Source organism: Aythya fuligula, chromosome 5, assembly GCF_009819795.1.
Source record: "Aythya fuligula isolate bAytFul2 chromosome 5, bAytFul2.pri, whole genome shotgun sequence".
NCBI classification, from domain to species: domain Eukaryota; kingdom Metazoa; phylum Chordata; class Aves; order Anseriformes; family Anatidae; genus Aythya; species Aythya fuligula.
Window position 1 is genome coordinate 58,005,011 of NC_045563.1, and position 19,646 is coordinate 58,024,656.

The 19,646-nt window shown below is 40.7% G+C and overlaps 1 protein-coding gene across 1 annotated transcript in view; it reads left to right on the forward strand.

Annotated features, from left to right (window-relative positions):
- Positions 1–13,232, forward strand: part of ELP4 (elongator acetyltransferase complex subunit 4) — a 137,938-nt gene extending 124,706 nt beyond the window's left edge. The window contains exon 10 of the mRNA XM_032188556.1: positions 12,708–13,232. Coding sequence (XP_032044447.1) covers positions 12,708–12,839 — 132 coding nt within the window. The 3' untranslated portion in view covers positions 12,840–13,232. The remainder of the gene's footprint in view (positions 1–12,707) is intronic.
- Positions 13,233–19,646: the final 6,414 nt, after the last annotated feature.

Sequence of the window (19,646 nt, forward strand, 5' to 3'; positions counted from 1 at the left end):
TGTTGACTGAACTCATTGTACTCTGGTATTGAGATTGGTGGTAGACTTTGGAAGAGGTAGCAAAAGATTAAAAAAATATTTTTGTAATTATCGCAAACGAAAACATTTCATGTTCTTCCACTGCATATTTTGAAGTGAAAAACTCTTTGTTTTCTACGTCTCCTGTCAAAAATATGAAGCTTTAATATGTCAGTGCCGTCTATTCAAATGGAAAGAACCATTTAGATATATTTTTTTCCTTTAGAGCTTCATCTTTTTCCAGTGCTGTGGCTGTTCCCCCTGGCAAGTTCTAGTTACATTCAAAATATTCAAATCAGTGTGTCTGATAAGGTTGCCTGGTCTCTTAGCTGTTTTTTATTTATTTATGGGAAGAAATATTTAAATGGTATTTAGAAGAAATCATTATACAGGTAGTACCAAATATATTCCTTACTCGTTTTCCTTCCCTCTCTCCAGCTATGGGTCAGAATTTAACAGCTCTCAAGAGTGCCTGGCTGAATAGCAGCAGGCTTCTAAATCTCAAATCAAGTGCTCTTCAAAGCACCTTACTTCTCTCAAGATAAAAACTTGAGGCAGGTTTTTCTATCTGGCCTATTCATCAAGTATAGTCTACTGCATTGTTGACACTTCTAAACACTAAAGGGATTTTAAAGATCTTATTGCTCTAAAGAGACTTACTTGTAGTAGGGAATAAAGAGGTAAAATAAAAAAAATCCTGACACATGAAAAGTGCAAAATTGAGTAACCGCTAGAATCATCTGAAAGCAAATAACTATAATTTGACATATAGTTTCTGTACAAAACACATCTTTGATGTAGGAACCTGCTCAAATGTTCAGCCCTCCCCCAGCTGCCAGAAAAAAAAAATAGTAATGTTTATTTTAATCTCAATTATTCACAGGAGTCTGGCATTTAATGTGATACCGATTTCTATCATTCACATTTAATACATTTGTCTGAGTTTACACTGTGTTCTCCTGTCTTACACAGAGTCATTTAAAAAGGAATTAGCGTGACCTGTCTTTTAACCTTTCACTGGCAACTTCTCATTCTGGGCTTAAACTTCCTTTAAGGCGTCCCTTTGCCAAAGGGTAGTCAACGTGACAACTGGATCACCAATGCTTTTTTTTACCATTTTGCGTAAGTAATATCAATCACTGAGTAAAAATCCGTCACAGGATGTTTTTGCATCAAAACAGGTTGATCCAACATCGTGGATATTAAATTACACTTCAGTGGCTTTTGAAGCCTAAGTTTATTTGGTAGAAACACTATAAAAGGCTTTGTTAACTGGAGCTTTAAACTGTAGCCCTCATAAGTCATGGGGAATCGGTAAAAAAAAATAGGAAAATAGGAGATACTGAAATATGAATTATTTAATTGCCACGATGTCACGTGGAAGTTACAGGAATTGAGCATGCTTTCATGTATCAGTACCAGATTTTAGGGTGAGAATACAATGATAGTTGATTTTTTTTTTCTGCTAGCCTGTTTTTTGCTTTACTGCGGAGCACCTGACAGTTGAATTTACCATTGCCCAGCTGAAGTTTGTAGCTCGTGAAAAGCTGCAAACATAAGCAAACTGGTCTTCCGCCTGGCTTCATGAGTGCGGAGGATTTCATAAACCAGCAATACATTTATTTAATACAGGGATTCGTAATGAGAGTTTGCACTTACAGAGCACTTTTCCGTCTCCAGCGCTCTTTTAAAGCGATTAAGTAATTTGTGTTTTCCTGCACATAGTATTCCTGCCAGGCAGACTGAGAAAACACCTATAGGAAAGGAGAACTTGTCTATGCATGAAAAGCAAATTTAAAAAAAAATAAATAAAAAATAAATAAAAAATAAAAAAGCTGTAGAAAATTAAGCTGCTTCAGAAAGCTATTAAATTGTTCCTATCCCCGAAGCTTTACAAATGTGCTAATTGTTGTGTTCTGGTCATGTAAGATGTTTCTGCACGGAGCTAAGACGATTTCCTGTTGGTGAAGAGGGAGGGAGCGGAGGGCTGGCCAACAGCCTGCGATGAATCTTCCCTTTGGGCAGCGCGTGCTTCACTTCTGAATGCCCAGAAATGCTTCACAGATGTGCTGCGCTGCCTAGCAATGGAAATTTTCTAATTCTAGCTGACCTAAAAAAGTAAATAGACCGCTGAGCATTGGTCTGTTCCCGGTATAAAACAGCAGTGCCCCCCCAGCCAGCATGGACATTTTGCCCCACTGCTTCCTCACCAGAAACTTGCCAAACCTGTGACACTGCTCTCTTGAAACAGAGCCTTTCCTGGCCATGTTGTGTGTTGTCTTACGCTGTGTGGTGTAACGTAAAGCTGTACAGCTCACCCTGCCTGAGCAGAGGCAGTGCTGCGTGCCTTGGAGAGGTTTTGTAGGTGCGCAGACCGGCCACTATGCCATTACCAGCAGCTGATACGCAGTCAGGAGCACCGAGGGTGCATTTGCGGGTATAGTTACGTATTCGGTTTGTGTTTGTACATGTAACTTTTGAAACGGGTGGATTTTTAGGGAAGGGGGAGGAAATGAGCGTTGGCGCTGTACACAAGATGCAGACGAGGCTGCTGAGGCAGCAGCAGGGCAGGCCTCAGTGGGGCTGCTCCAGGGGCTCCGAGCAGCTCCCACTTTCTCCTGCTCTTCTCAGGAAAGCACTTCATTAAACCCTAGATTTCATACAATCTGTAGAGACTGAATACTCAGGATCACATGGGAGCTTCTGGACAATACGTATTTTAGCAATAGCTGGCAGAACTGTTCGATTCAGAAGTCTGATGGTATTTCTGTTATCTTTCTTCTTTGAGTTGGTAACTTGGGCATTGAAATTCATTTGCAATGGAGCCTTGCTAGGGCAAGTTACATGTCTTGGACCTTTCTGCAAAGCTTGAAGATTTATCTGGATTAAATCTATCTGGAAAATTTTATCAAGGGGCAGAACACTTTATGGGTTTATTTGTGTTGTTCCGCACCCTCAGATACAGTGATACTCCTTAAATGGAAGTATTAATGAATTTGCTGAAAAGTGACAAAATTGTTAAATGGAGCCAGAAGCTTGGTAGATTACAGTGAACTTTAACAGATAGCTTTGGATGAGAACTCAAATATTTGGTTACTTTTCCAGCTAGGCTGAAATTGTTGATATTGCCAGTACGGTTGCAATATGTTGGTCCTCCACAGAACAGATGCTTCTGTCTGTGAATGCTATTCCTCCCCGCTTCTCACTCACACAGCTTTTGTTTGCATACACAGAGTCTTGGTTGGACAGCTTGAACACTTCTCAAGCTTTTCAGTAGAAAGACCCAAGTTCTTGTAGAGCGGCGCAGGCATCGCCAGCAACTCTGGAATGCTTCCAGTGAGCCATCTGGGGTTTGATACGAAATCCGTACTTGGTGGCACATTGCAATGTCATTCAAAGAAAGAGGAGATGCAGCGGAGGCACTGACTCAGTGAGGTTTCCTATAGTTGTAGGACTGAATTCCTCCCCTTGACCTTTTACTCTCCCAGCTAAAAATTTAGTTTAAGCTCGTCATCCAGGTTTCCTGAATAAGCAGCAGAGATGGGCAAGCACTTGCAAGAATGATTCATCTCACCCTAAGTATATAATATAGGTTAGACTGAATGGCTGACTTGTAGACAGCTGCAATTAGGTTGAATGAATCCATCAGGGAAGAGAATGTGACATGAACATTAGTGTCCATCCGGACTATCCCGAGAGCCCTAGAATTATTCAGCCTTGCATTACGAGTCCCACAATCCTCTTACATAAGCTCGGGGAGGAGGGGTTCAGCAAAAAGAGCAGACCTACAGGAGCAGCGTTATTCTGCTTGCTTTGCATATCCACTGTCAGACGTGTGAACTACCATTTGAATTCAGAGCAGCATTTCCCTTCAGTTTGAAGACAATATTGTCCAATCTCAGCTATAACACGGCTAGATAGTGTATCTCCTCCTGCCCCCCATGTTTCCTTTTTTTCAATCCATCTTCTTTTCAGCCCTTTGTCACTTAATTTCTTCCCCTATGCCTGTTCTCTTCCAAATGTCTTTCTGTGCAGGATATTCTTTCTAACATAATATTTATTTATTTATTTTTAAGCTAGAAGAAGAAAAAAGCTTTGACATTAATATGATAATTATAAATCATGATATTTTTCATTCTGCCTGGATATTTTATTTTTCACCTCTTCCTCTTCATCCACTTTGTGTATTCAGACTGCAAATTCTTCAGGACAGAGGCAGTCTTTCAACATGTGCTTGATAAGAGCCTGGCAAGTACGTATTATGGTACTGTGGAAGTATTTCATACATTTCTGGTTGTATTTGAGTTCAGGATCAGATGTAGCACGTGGAGTGCCTATAACCATTGCTGATTATTCTAGCCTTCTTTACAACAATGTGAGCTTCTTCATCATGCAGAGACTGCAGTCGTAATATAAAGCGGGCCTGTCACTGCTAGGTGTGCTTTAAGCACCAAACCAACATTTGCCATTCCCAAGCATCGCAGAATGGAAATCTCCTGATAGTCTTCTCTTCCCTTCACAAATAACAAGTCATCTTCAACGCATCTTGAAGGGTGTTTTTTTTGGAATGAAAGAGCCTGTTCAAACAATTGTTCATTGCTTCATTTCCTGTTGCTGAAAAGTAATGACTAATGCTGCACATGGAAAAACCCACCAGTGCCTGCTCATGCGGTAATGGAAGTTCTTCAGACATCGTAAATCCCCTAGGGATTCATTTTACACAAACATATACAGAACTGGATTTTAATGGTACAAGTGATCTCTGAAAGATTTTCACTCTGCAAAATCCAGTGTTTAAAGAAATCAAGTTTTAAACTAGACACAGGAATTGAGATTCAAAGTACTTGGCATAGTTTTCTAGAAATCTAGAAAGAGCTGAAGCAGTACCGTGCAGCGTATCCCAGCAAATCAGCGCAGCTTGAATTTAATCATCTCAGTATTATAAGATCAATTCTGTAAACTAGATACACCGGAAAGCTGCACTGAAGAGGCGCATACTAAGATTCAGTACTACAAAATGTGAAATGGCTTTCACAAAATCTATCAGAAAAGGAAGTGGATTTATTAATGGTGCTTAATTTGACCAGGATACTTTGAAGTCTCTTTTAAAATAATCTTTTTGTAGCGTTGGAAACTTACAGCAGAACATCACTGTCTTGCAAATGAGCTAAAAGTCATAATTACCCTTGTTTTATTTTATATTCTGGAAGTGGAAGAAAGTGTGTTATAATTATGTTGAAGTATTGTAAGTACTATTAGCTATATATTAAAAATTATTTTCATATTAGCAATGTATCCTTTAGCAAGCAGACAGGGATATAAAGGTACAAGTATATTTATCAGCTATTCTTAGTGGAAGCTTTCTCTCATCACCTGATGTTAACACTAATTAATTTTGACAGTTCAGATTATGCTTCAACATAAAAAAAGAAATAGGAAATGCATATGGTAGGTGTGCTTATTTTAACATGGGTTGATACAGTCGTGATTAGCTCTAAGTCAATCACAGCTACCTGAAAAGTAGAAAATTTTAGAATGCTCTTTTGAAAAGTCAAGTCTTTTATCATTGATTTAGATGATGTTTCATTGCTGTGATCTAACAATGGTAATATAGCATCTGTGAATATCTGTGAATGAGATGAAACTGAGTTCATGTCCATTATACAGAAAAAACAGTTACAGCTGTTCTGTGTCCTCGTTTTGTTGAAATACTGAGAAAAATTGTAATGTGAAAAGGAGTTTGAGATTCTTAATAAATGAGTCTTAAAATAGTTTGCCTAAGGCCTAATTGCAGTTATGGGAGGATCATTTGGCACCACTCTTATCACAATATGAAAATGCATATAGATTGTGAGACATTAATTGTAACCAAACTTCAGGATGATTTTGTAATTTCTGCTAGAAGAGAGCAAGGCTGGTTGACATGACTTTTCTAGTCCTTGCAATGTCTTCAGTGGCAAAGGGCTTACTGTTTTGCCACAGGAAGTATTTCCCAGGTTTATTAAGCCAGAAGAACTCCATGGATTTTCTTAGTGATATTGCAGTGTTGTTATGAAGGTACATTGCCATAAGTGATACGTCACTCCGCTGGACTACATATCACATAAAACATAAATCATTTCATCATAATTCACATCTCTGGTGTCTCTGAATTTGTGAACTTGACAAGGAAAGAAGCCAAAACTTACAGCCACCACTATGTCAAGTATATGAAGAAACACTTCTCTTAGAAGAAATTTAATTTCATACCTGCACATCTTCTTTATTTATATTAACCCCAAAGACAGCAATTTGTTTTTTGCTGAAAAGACCGGTTTCAGTGCTTGATGGTGACCTGTTAAGAAAGCAGGGAGCAGAAAGCCAGAGCATAGGAAGGTGGCAAGGACCTGAGCTGGAGTGCAGCTGAAGGGTTTTGCACTGTTTTGGCCCTGACACAGGCAGCTAGACCCAGCTGTCTGGGACCGTCGTCTTCAGTGCAGAGGCAGAGAGACAGCTCCGTGGCTATGCCAACACTTGGCATCCCTCCACTGGGCTCCCTCTTTTCTTAAATTTTAGGTTGCAGATTTGCATTTCCAAATGGAATGTCCTTCTCCCCAGCCTGCCTCTGTTGTCTTATTCTTTATCAAGAAATCTATTTCCAGTCAGGTCACCACGACCACTTGACATCTTGATAATTTTCATGGAAGAAACCAGGTTCTTCCCTCTGAGAGGAGGCTTTATAAAGCTGCATTGCTAACCTCCTCTAGATTTCTCCTTAATCCCCCTTTTTCATCGCACCTACAAAAATGCTTAAGTCTAGGTACCTAAATGCTAAGTACTTAGGCTTAATGCCTGGGTACTATGATCATTGAAGTAATTACTAGCAATTATAAATGAGGCGGTTAAAAAAAAAAAAAAGTAAAAAATAAAGCATAATGCAGGGGCAAAGTGGCATTGTAAGCAGCAGTAACAGGAGATCAGCCTCTGTACCTCCAACCATTCTCGATATCCCTTGTGTGGGCTTAATAGAAAGGCAAGAGTTCTGCTTCAAAGAGAAGCAGGATATAAACTCGGAGCCTGCATCTTTCGTTTTCCCAGCATTCCTAAAATTCTTCTCCCCACCCTCCTCGTCCCCCTGATCCAAATCCCTTAGGCTTTGGTTACTTCAGTCTTCATAGAATTGTAGCAAATGGAACTGGAAGGGATCTAGAGAGGTCATTAACCCACCTCCCTGCCCCAAGGCAGAGCTCTAGCCATGGCAGACTAATAGGCAATTTTTTGCTCAGATATCCAAAGAAGTAGAATGGTGACGATTTTTTATATATATTTTGTTTTAAGCTGCAGTTTTGGAAGTTAAGGCTCAGTTGTTAAAAGCTTCATGTAACTGTTAGCAGAATCACAAGGTTAACCTCGATGGAATTGCGTTAGTATTCCCAAAATTAAGAACAAACTCCTACCTCTTTTTTGATCAATGATTTTGCATTGCTCACGTCATTACTGATTCATTTGCTGAAGTATTACACTTACAACAGATGCCAAAATACAGTAATGATTTGGGAGAATCACCGTGGGTTTAGATTGTTGCCAATATATGTATATTTGCTTATCATATTGTTACCAAATGTTTTTATACTTTTAATTGCTTAAAACGTTCCCAATAATATGTTATTTTAGTAACCCTCAATTAATTTTATGGAACGTTGCTGTTTCTTGAATGTCTTCCACCTCAATTATTTCTGAGTACTTTAGTCAGCATAAAAATAATCTGTACCTCTCACAGACAAATATTTTCATAAAAATATGAAAGATAATTTGAGCAGCTGATTGTTGTTTATACCATATAGGGGCAATATGAGATTTCACTAGTTATTTCTGCAACACGGTGCCAATATATTCTACAGATGGATATGTGTAGTGTGCATGGGTAGCTGGATAGTAATCAGTTATTTAACGTTATCTCTAGTAGCTAGCTTTTTGTTTAACCTGTCATTGGTCACTTAGGTTCAATTGTAGTATTTTTACTTTATTTCCAACCCCTTTTATTGTCAGTTAAATCCTGCGCATCGTTCCTATGCATTGTGTACCTGAGGTACAATCACCAGCAGCAGAGGTTGCTAGGAAAACTCTGCTGGTCAATCCTCTTAACACGAAATAGAAAAAAAAGACTGTTCTTCACCATAAATCTGTAAAACAATTCCCTTGGTAAAATCAGCTACACTGGAAAAAAGAACTTGCTAGTGTTTTTGTAAGCTAGTGCTTTTGTCTGCTATTTTTGTCTATTTTTTGTTGGTTAAAAAATGAAAATAGAAAATCCCACCCCAGCCAAGTGCACCAGCCCCCTGGAACTTCCTAGCACAGCGGTGATGTGAGTCTTTGCAGCCCTGCCTTCCTTGGCAGACCCATGTCAGAGAAGCATCAGTGCTGTGTTTGGTCCTCAGCACTGGGACCGGACTGAAGGATCCCAGCTCAGCATCCCCTCTGGCCTGTCACCTGATGTATTCTTATCTTCCTCTTCTTACCATTTTTTTTCCCCCCATTGAAAACAAATAAAGTCATTAGAAGTTTTCTTCAGGCAGAGGGAGGAGCAGAGACAAAGTATGCAATAAGTTTTGTCTGAGCTGTTTTCCTTTCATAATGCGTGCCCTGGAGCTGTGTGCTTAGCTGTGTTCTGTGTAATTGTGCCTATTACCACAAAGCCTTCGTGACCTGCCCAGGACAACTGAGCTTGTCCCTGTTCCTCCCTCCTGTAGTGTCCTTCTGAAGATGCTCAGTTTCAACCTGACAGCTTATATATTTGTATATTTACTGTATATTACTGTGTATTTAACAGTTATGCCAGGATGTGTTTTTTTGCTGTCCTGTGATAATCTGCCTCTTCTGTGTGCACACTCAGGGCATGCAGCCTGGCCCTTTTCTGGGGATGTTCCCACTTTCCAGCTGGGAACTTTCCTACCCCGGGCAGGGAAGAGCCAGGGACAGATTGAGGACAAAAGGAGAAGGACAAAAGGATGAGGAAGATGAGGAGGATGAGGGGCTGAGGCAAGGAAGAGTGGCCTGAAGCTGAATGTGAAGCAAGGCATTAGGAACAGGAGCAGGGACTATGGGCAGAAATAGGCAAGAAAAAGCCAGGAGTGGCAGAAATGCAAACGAGGGGCTTGGAAGCAGAAAGCTGCAAGTGGCTGGAGCAGAGGCTGGGGTGCAGATACCTGGACAAGGGATGTTTTTGTGTTGAAGATCAGCTACAGAACAGAAGGCCTGGGCACTGACAAGTAGGATTGCCTAAGTGAGCAAAATCAGGCAAAGTGCTAAGAGAGAGATTGAAAGGGATGGGGGTCACAGCCTCTGCAATAACAGAGAAGGCTGTCCACCAGAAAACATTTTGTCCTAAACTGGGACTTCAAATGCAACTGTTCCTCTGTGGTCAGCAAATATCTGTGAAAATGTCTGATCGTTCTGTAATGCTGGTGCTCAAAAAGGATCACAGCCTATTCATGCTCTCACTTAGTGTGTGAGTGCAAGTCACTGCAGTGCCCACAGTGGTGCCAAAAATAAAGGCCTGCTCTTTAGCCTTTGGATGCCTGTGTAATGCCACGTGATCCATTGCCAGTTTGTTTGTGTTCTGAGGCTTCTATTTCTTTTTTTAAGGGGGTAAAAGTACTTAATAGGATTAATATTTGCAGTCCTGTTTATATTTTGAAGCTGCACACAGAAAATATAAGGAATTTTGGGATGCCTATTTAAGCTTTATTAAGATGCAGTATTTGTGTGTGCTGTGATTCAGATCGCAATGGCAGGATAATATCCAGCTGTTTTCAGGGGACTTTGGTGTTGCTTATTGTTCAGAATAAACCCGATCTGAGGATGCAAATGGCATGAGCAGTGAGATACACTTCTGGAGATCTGGCAATTTATTTCGGTATTTGAAAACTGGGATTGTAGAGAGGGCAAGGATTGCAAGAGGGATGGTCTCGTAATTAAGAAAATTGAAGGATATCTTGGAGTCTGGTATGTCTCTTCCACCCACCGTTTTTATTTCCGTACCCTTGCTTCATGTCTGCCCCCTTCTGAGGACCTGCCTTGGGGTTCCTGAAGAAATACTGAGCACTCGCAGCTGCAACCGAAGTTACCATTTGAGCACGTGAAATGCTGCACAGTGCTAAACATCCTGGGAGAGCAAGTCCTAAACGGCTCAGATGGTGTTTCTGAAATTAACTCATGCCTTTTACCCTATTTTTTATGTGCCTTGATTCCCTGTCCATGAAATGGAGGTAACTTTGCTGCCGTATCTCACAGGAATATTAGGAAAACAGCACAGTTGTGTTTGTGGAGAATTCAAGTGCTATATGCTGACATGGGCTATTGAAAAGCCATTCTGCCTTCGGAGCAAGGTTTGAATAGTGTACAATAAATACGTCAGAAAAGTTCAGAGTAAACAATGACAAGAAAAAAAAAATACTGAATAGCTGGTCACTAAATGAGCAGTGTGCATCCTCATCCCTGAATAAGATGGGAGAAAAAGCATACGTGTGTGCAGCTAACCACTGTATCGTGGCAAATACAGCTGTAAAAGCTTAACTCAGCCCCGCTCTCCAACCTCAGCATCTTGCATTTTAACTTTTCCCATCTGAGTCTTTGTGGATTTATAAATCTTCTTTGTTTTCTGTTTCTAATACATTTTAGTGGACAAGCACAGCATGGAATAAGAGGCTGCGAGTATGTCAAGGATTTTGTGTTTTGTTTTGACCACCCTGGTAAACCCAGGCCAGCATAGCAGGGCTTGACGTGGTTCCCCACCCACAAGATGAGGTGGTCCCTGCGTGAAACCAGTTTGCTGAGTCTCGGGGCTGTTTGCTCTTAATCGCCTCGTTCCAAATCTGTGTGGCAGACTTGTCAAAAAGGTCAATAACTGCAAAAAAAAAAAAAAGAAAAGAAAAACAAAGAAAATGATGCTGTGTTTCCCTTGCGTCTTCCCTGGTGAGGACAGAGACAGCCACGGGGAGCGGGAGCAGGCAGGACTGTTCACTTGCACATCCCACACACCAGGTGCCCTCTACCCTGTTAGCAGAGTGCTGAATACTTTTTGGGGAGGGAAATGCGACGGAAGGATCTCCTGAGTGCTCCCCTGTGCTTTCGGCAAGAAGCTGTTCAACACTGGCTTTTCCTCGCCCTCTGCTTTCCTCCCGTGTGCCCCAAGCAATCCCAGTGGTACCTCGGCTCTTTCTCAGCAGGCCACCACAGCAGGCGTGTGCCCTTCTTTGTATTTTCTCCGTGTAGAAATGGGACCTTGAGGACTGCAGTTAATGTCCACAGCTGTGCCTGACCTTTGTAGGAACGAGCCGGGAACTGTAGGTGCAATTTGCCATGCCAGGACTCCGATTCAACCAGCTGAAAGGCAAGAGCCCCACTAGCGGTACCCACAGGGGGGCTTTTCACACACCTCAATGGTGGGCCACACGGCCAGCAGCGAGCTGAACACACCGCAGATAGGGATGCTTTCCTGTGCTTTTCCTATCGAATCCTTACCTGGAGGGAGAGGGGATCCTGTGAAAGTTGCAAAGGTATCGAATAAAGGCTGGCTGTGTGTATTTCTGTGTTCTGACAAGAGCACAAATACAGCAAAAGTAGACAATAAGCATGATCTATGCAGCCCGATAGTTTTGCAGCCATTGCTGTTATCCTGCTCCCTCCAGAAAGCCACGCAGCGTCGCCTCTGCCTACTAAATCTTTCAAGAAATACGCTTCTTCCATGATACCAGTTTCATAAATTATTGCACTGTAAGATGCTCGGCTGTCTCAGCTGCCTGGCTTTCAGAGCTGCACTGTGTCCAAAAGCCAGCCAGTAATTATCAAACTAAAGACTCGGTTTTCTGCTAATTTTGCCTTACTTTACAAAAGATAAATCGTAATATCACGCTTTTCATGTAAAGGCATCCTCAGAGGGAGAGTTGTAGTATTTTTGTCATAGCCAAACTGTAATGTTTGTTGTGCAAGAACTGCGTGCTTGTGGACAACGACATAACCTGTGCCTCAGTTTCCTCATCTGCAAAATGGCTGTAATGTCCCTACAGCTCAGAGGGGAAGGCAAAGTTTATTTAGCGTCTATGATTGCCTTATGGAAATGCAGCTGCTATCACTGTTTGCTTTTATTGAAAGCTGTCAGTAGAATATGAAGATGAAACACTTGGCAGAATTGTGTTGCAGTTCGGGTGATCCCTCTGTATCTTTTGTCCATCGTAACATTTATTTTCAAACTCCACCACAAGGTACGCGTAAGTGTGTGAAATAAAATGATATGTACATTGTCATGGCATAGAAATCCAAGGATTTCATGTAGCTGGTAATATAGAGGCAAAACATTTGTTTTCAAGGGAGAGTTGTGCAGATATAATTAAATACCTTGAGCAAATCTGGGTTTTGTTTAGAAAATTTTCATGGGAAGAATATGTTGTAATTTATAGAATCCAATATCTTGAAGTACACAATGAAAACATACAAAGCTATTTCTCGGTCCAGCTAAAAGCACATATGGGTAGATCTTATTTGTGTGAGTAACATCACTGAATTGGGAAGAAGAGTGCATTTTGAAATACGCTACGGAAAATAAATTCTACTGCCGTCAATCTTTCTTTTTTTCTCTCTGTTTTCTCTCTCTTTTTTTCCTCTCTGCCTCTCTCTCTCTCTCTCTCCCTCCTGAAAATCTCCTGCCACAGCGCCTGCACTTGCCTCCAGACTTGTCAGACACAGTGAGCCGCTCAAGCAAACAGGATCTGGCAGAATCCGCCAAACTGCTGAGCTCAGGATGTGGTGCTATGGCCATCGGCAAGAAGCACCTGGACTTCTAGTGATTTCTACTTAGCAGTTTCACTCAGATTTATATGACACTCTAATTATGAGTGATAATGACTTATATAAATATTTTTCTTAATGATTTGCCCCAGCAGTCTTTAAAAATACACATTATCATATGATGCCTTATTTTCTTCGTTCTGGTTTCATTGTATTAATTTGGGGCTTGGTCGGGTTTTGCTTTTTGTTAAATCTTCTGTTATGTTGGGTCTTGCCATTGTTCAGCCCTCTTGGAAATGTAGTGTCTCTTCCTTTCCTTCAGATATGAAAATTATTTGTAATCCTTCAATTCTAGGTGTTTTTTTACAATAAAGATAAAGGGATTTTTTTCCCAATGTTTTTTTTTGTATGCATGCATTTAATATTTTGTATGAATAAATTGGGCTGTTTATTGAAATGAATTAATGAAAGTTATTCATTGTCACATGTTATTCCAAGAACAAAACCGCACATTTATTTTTCTTAAAAACACTTGTTTTTGTAATTGAAATACTGTATTAAATTTCAGAAAATGCTTAAGGTGTTTTATAAAATACATAATAATAAATATAAAATACATGAGGTCGTTTTTATTCTGATATGCCAGTAGTTGAGAATGTTGGTGTGTTTTTTTTTTGTTGTTGTTGGGGTTTTTTTTGTTTTTTTTTTTTTATCAGAATATATTATAGGTGATTAGTTTGCCTCACGGGTTAATACATGTATTAAAATGCACTTGAATGAAATTTACTAAACGTAGAAAAAAGAATTGATTTCCTTATGTAGTTCAAAACAGTAATCCTAAACAATTGAAGTCAGCACTATGAAATTATGTCAACAGACATAATTCAAGATTGAAATTCAAACTGACAGCTACATTAATGCTAGAATACCAGAAGAGTGCATTTCAGCTTGGGGAAGAGTATCACAGCATGCTGGTCTAAAACAGGGCAGAACATAGAAGTAATTCAGGCTTCTGTACCGTCATATCTATATATATACTGCTTGTGAACTTACCACTATTTTGTATTCATCTCTGTGTAAGTATCATCAAACAAAAGAAAGGTAAAGCAATGCTGACCTGTAAATTAAAGTGGTTTTCATTCTTTCTTCTGAGGCTGCCTTCCATTTTGAAAGGTAATATATTCTTCCCCGCCGAACTTGCAAGCCATCCAACTGTAAGATTGCATTACAGTTTCAAAATTTCGTCTTTCTAATAGTATATTACATGGCTGGAGTGAAATTGACTCTTCAGAGAACATGTTAATATGATGCAGTAATGTTAACTTATTTTGATGGGTTGGGAACCAAGAGTTGGTTAAGTGGTTTGCTTTTTTTTATGCAATACAGGTTCTACTTTATTTTTTCTTGACAACGCTGTGTAAAACAAAGACATAGCTTTTAAAACTGTCTAACTAATATGATGAATGTCAATCACTTAAAAAACTCCACTGTAGCATAAACACATACTGTATACAGCTTTTATTCTGAATTAGAATAATTGAATCAATGACAGTGATTTGCCAGGATGTCAAATCTATCCATCATATCCTGTCACTACCAGTTTATTTTTTGTGATCAAAATCAAAAAGACTACTATTTTGTCATCAGCTATTTCATTAGTAGTAACAATCAGGTTTTCTCTTCTATATTTTTTAGATATGCCTGTTAAATTTCTTATTTCTAAAGACACAAATCCTTTTTAAATCTTTTCAAAATAAAGTTTCAGAACTGAACTGTCAGTTTAATAAAGCAAAAAGACATCTTCTTTCCTATGCCAATATATTTAAAATATTATCATTGATGTCTCAAACATTTTTTCTCTTTTTTGTATTATGCGTTACATTGAATGGAAGTTCTCATTAGATACTTAATTGTGCCTTTTGAAAGCGTGAAATAATTTAAACGCTTAGGATAGAGTGATTTTTAACAAAGGCAAAGTTTTACATATTTCGTCTTTTTAATGTAAATAACGGACAACATAGTACTTCTTTGTGAAATACAGAGTCACAAGACACATAAATTGCTGCCAACATACAGAAATAGGTCGTTGACCTAATGTATGGGAGAGAAAATATCACGAAAATCACAGATGATTTCCAGCTACCATATTAACTGAAAATGGTTAGCAAGTAGTGTGGGTATCACACACACGTGTGCAATTCCTATGCATTTATAAGACTTGAATTTCAGAAACTTCCATAGGTTAATATTACTGATGACAAATATTTTGAGTAATAAAGGGAACTCCTTCTGCAAATCTGGATTATTTTTTTTTTCTGACTCACTAAACATGCTTTGTGAAATGTGTCACAGTATACAGATGCGCCGTGTTGTTTACCTAAGGCAAAAACATGTAGCAAAATTTCTCTTCTTTTCTTCCAAAATATTGTATCAGTTACAACAACATATGACAGTGACTTGGCTAATCCATAAACAGAGAAGTGAAATGATGCCACGTACGTGCTACGCGGTGTACGTAAGGTGCAGGTTTTGTTTCTTGCACCAGAAGACCCCTGGCTCTCATTTTGGCTTGGGAAGCAGTAGAAGTGGTGATTTTCTGACAGATTTCCCCAAGCCACCCTGCGACTGTCAAGCTCCTGTACACACACACACACAAAAATAAATAAATAAATAAAATAAAAAATCCTTCTGTTCTTTCTTCGCTTGGCTTGAAGACAAATATTTAACTAAGGAGTGCAGCTCGGGTAATCGAAGAAAGGATGTGGCCTCTTTTGACAGGCTGTTGCAGTGTGCTACCAGCTTCATCAGAGCCCCTTGCTGGATGGAAAATGTGTGCAGCCCCCGTTGTGTTCAGAGGGCTCTTCTCTGCAGAGATTTTGGTGCAAGGGTTTTTTTTGTTTGTTGTCATACTTTTAGGCACAACTTCCTATTTTTTAACAGGTTGCAAACTGAAACCGCCAAACTCAACAGGGAAAGAATGGATTCATTGCAGTGACAATGCTCCCAATGCAGAGCTGGCGCCTGAGCTTTACATAGTTGTGACACACAGTCAAGAAAGCAGTAATGAAATTTAAAACATTGTGTCTTTAATATGTCAGATAAGAATGCTTTATGTATTTTCTGTTGTGTTAAGGTTTTCAAAATATAAGTATTTGGAATACGAGAAGAATATTGTGATAGATTAAGTCTTTTGCTGTGTTTGTAAAGAAATTACAAGAGCAATTTCAAGGCTGCAGCTGAATTCAGTTTTCTGTAACAGTAGCTACAAGCATCTGAAAATGGGCATTCACCTACTTCAGATTTGATACAGCTGGTGGTACGCCACTGGTTTCATCTTTGATAAAAAGCAGTGATGTTGTTCCAAACACAGCTTTTGGAAAAGTGCTTTTTTTTAAAAAAAAAAAAAAAAAAGAGCTTTTGGAAAGTGGAAAAGTCTCGTTTACAGGAATCCTGTCCAATAGCAATATCGGAAAGTGAGCTGTTAATCAAGTCTGTCTGAAACCACAAGGTTGTAACACATCCCTTTAAAAATACATATGTATTATAAACATTACACACACACGTTAAACCACTATTTCTCCAGGATTGAATGTTAGAAATTTAGTAAAATGTTCTTCTTTTGCCTGTGCTAGAGAAATACTGTCCGTAACTACAGAGCACACAAAGAATGGGAAAGATGGTGATGAAAGAGGTGGCGAAAGCAAGCACTGTCCCCCATTACATCTCTTCGGGGGGCTTATTTTCTCTTGTAAGCTACCTGAGTGCAGGGCCTGCATTTCTTTTTTAATCACACTGAGCACATGATGGTGCTTATTCAATAATAAATGGGCCGGTGTAGAAAAAGAATGAAAGTGAATCCTCTTCATCTTAAGACAAAAAGCAACACGAATGAGGGGGGGAGAAATCCCACCGTAATTACTTTCAGTTTCTAGAAAATACTAAGCTCAGTCTTTTTCCAAAAATGGTTCATTAAGACCATGGATGGCTACATCTGTATTTCCACATCTGAGTAGGTAGACAGATTTTCAGAAGTGTCGAGCATCAAGCATCCCAGAGCATCTGCTGGAAACTTGGCTGCTTACTTAAACTCTGCTTTGAAACAGTTTTGAAAGTTATTAGGCATATTGAACTAATTTTCAGACCTGCTGTTCATATCAAAATGAAGACATCTTTTGAGCTTTTATACTTTTATTTTTTTTTTTTGGCAAATGGATATTCTGATGCAGTAGAGTTTAACCTAAAAATTGTGCCCAAGAAGTCAGTGATGATTTAGATGAGCAAGCTGGTAGGTTTGATCTGGCACAGGCTGATTTTCTACACTCTGAATGCACTCAGCATTGAAGGCATCGGGTATTCCCTTAAAAAGTCGAGACACAGGCTGAGGTCAGTGCAGTTTCATCTACTTTTTTTTTTTTTTTTGGACTCAGAGCAAACCGCAAAAGCTCTGGCTTGAATTTTGTTGGGCCAGACCGGGCATCATTCTTGCCGTGGGACTTGTACCACTGCAAAGCAAATTAGCCGTCCTTCGACACTGCACTCTTGGAGGCAGAGGAGAACCAAATGGTGGAGGAGATGGAGCCTTCCCCAGCAAAGGGTCACTGATACAGAGCCTCGGATGCACCGTAAATATGTTGGCTTCAAAGCAGCAGATAAAACTTCAGCCCAACACAACGCTGGGAAGGAGGATGCAAGAACAGGTAGCATGGTAGGCAGGCATGATTAATGCTTGGTGGAGACTGCAGTGGGTAAACACAGTGGAGGAATCTGTGTAAGGGAGCAGACGGGCAGGTCCGTTCTGCAGTCCTGGCCTGCACCAGAGCCTGTGGAGCTTTAGATGTCTCCTTGCCCAGGCAGGTGTCCATCAACACCAGCTGATGCAGAGCAGCTGAATCATGAATCAGAAACTCGTCAGGCCCAGCAGAAGCTCGGTTTAAGGAAGAATTTCAGGGCTTGAACACACAGTTAGCAAAGGGGTAGCGTTGACTTGAATTCAGAAAAAATCAAAGTGGACAACTTGCTTCTTTAAAAGCAAAAAAAAATATGAAATTTAAATGACTGATTTTTTATTTAATCCAATCTGACAGAGGGAGTTTTAAAAATAAATAAACCCTCCCCTGCAGTATTTGAATCACAAAGCTGCAGACTACAGAATCTGGATGTGAAGCCAAGTTTGCAGAGAAAAACTTACAGGGTAAAAAATAAACAGTTACAGGGAAACAGAGAGTTTTTTCTTCACTTGTCATAAATGAACGTCTGCGCTGTAATGACCTGGAGATGTTTAATGGCTGCGTGCAGCTCCACGTGAGTCATAATCCCGGTGCCCTATCTGTAATTTCTGCGGAATAACTGTTCATAAACTACTCAAAATCCAGCGGCAGAGAGCTGACACCAAAGAGCTTATCTGTGAATCTCCAAACTCCTCCGGCGCAGCTGGAAAAGCTCGTATGTCCCCGGAGAGGGGGAACCGCAATTCACAGCCCTTACAGCGTGTGGCTGCTGCAGCGTACGTGAGGTCTGTCAGGTGCCTGGAGGCAATTGCAACCTCTGCTGGAGGATTTCATGCAGCTTACAGCTCCTGTCAGGCACCTGGAGGTAACAGGAGGCCTCCTGGGTGGCTCACAGGCCCAGCTCGAGCATAAGCAGTGCTTGAGCTGCCCCAGGCCCAGCGGGAGCAGACCCGTGCCCCTCCGCTATGAAAACATGGTCACCTTGCCAGGCCAGCACGGGGGATCTCGCCTCAGGGAGCAAGGGCCCTGAAACTGTCCCTGTCTGAAGGCAAAACCCAGCTGAGCAGGCTCGGCAGCACTGCTGAAGGTTTGTGATGGGACTTCAGGGAAAGCACGTTTCACGGGGACTTTCCTTCAGAGGGCTGTCTGCGAAAGAAACAGCGAGGATTCTGGCACCTGGAGATTTCCTGCAGATCCGTCGCCCTTCACCTGTGTGCACTGAAAGACTGGTCCCATGGTTTCCTTTCTCCAAGTTCTCATTTCCACGGCCCTGGTGAAAACTCCTTCCTCATCCAGGTGATCACTGCTGAAAACCATCCGGGGACAGCAAGCGATCCCGAGCAATGCCTGCTGACTAAGAATACATTGCTTGCTTTTTTTTTTTTTTTTTTTTTTTTTTGGTTCTTCTAAGCGAATATTAGGGAAGGGATCAATTTAACATCTGTTCTAAAGCAAGGAAGTTGTCAGCCTGGCTCCTGTCCAAATTGTAATACCATATCTGTGTAGTCCTTCTGCAATTCTACCTGCACACTGAAACCAACTCGTTACCACCATGCGTGCGGCGCGGGTTGCTCCATCCCCTGCTATTTCCCTGAAGCACCACTAAAGCAGAGGACACACGTGAGAGACATCCAGCAGGAATGTAACGTGAGCTGTGCTCCGTGCTTTGTTCCTCCCCGCTGAGGAGGAGGAACATCTCCCACACCTCTCCCACGCGGGGCAGGGCTGGGGCTCCAGGCTCCCTGCATGCCTCGGCCCCGGCCACTGCTCCTGGCAGCAGCCAGACACGTGGAGGCTTGGCCCAGCGGGACCAAATGCACGCTGCCGACCAAATTTTGGTTAGAAACAGGGCTGCAGGAGCTCAGTTAGTTAACAGGTTCCTTCTCAGGGAAAAGTTACTTCAAAAGAAGGTGCTACACTGCTTCTGGAGCAGAAGAGCCTCACCGGCTGCACACAGAGTGATATGCACACGGAGTGATGTGCAACTGAGTTTAACAGCAAACGGAAATGAACTGGCTAAAAAAATATATATATATATATTTTTTTTTTTTTTTTTTCAGTTTTCCTACTGCTGTTTATACCAGGGAAACACAGAACAAATTCAAGCCTTAGCATAACTCTAAACCTGCACATTAC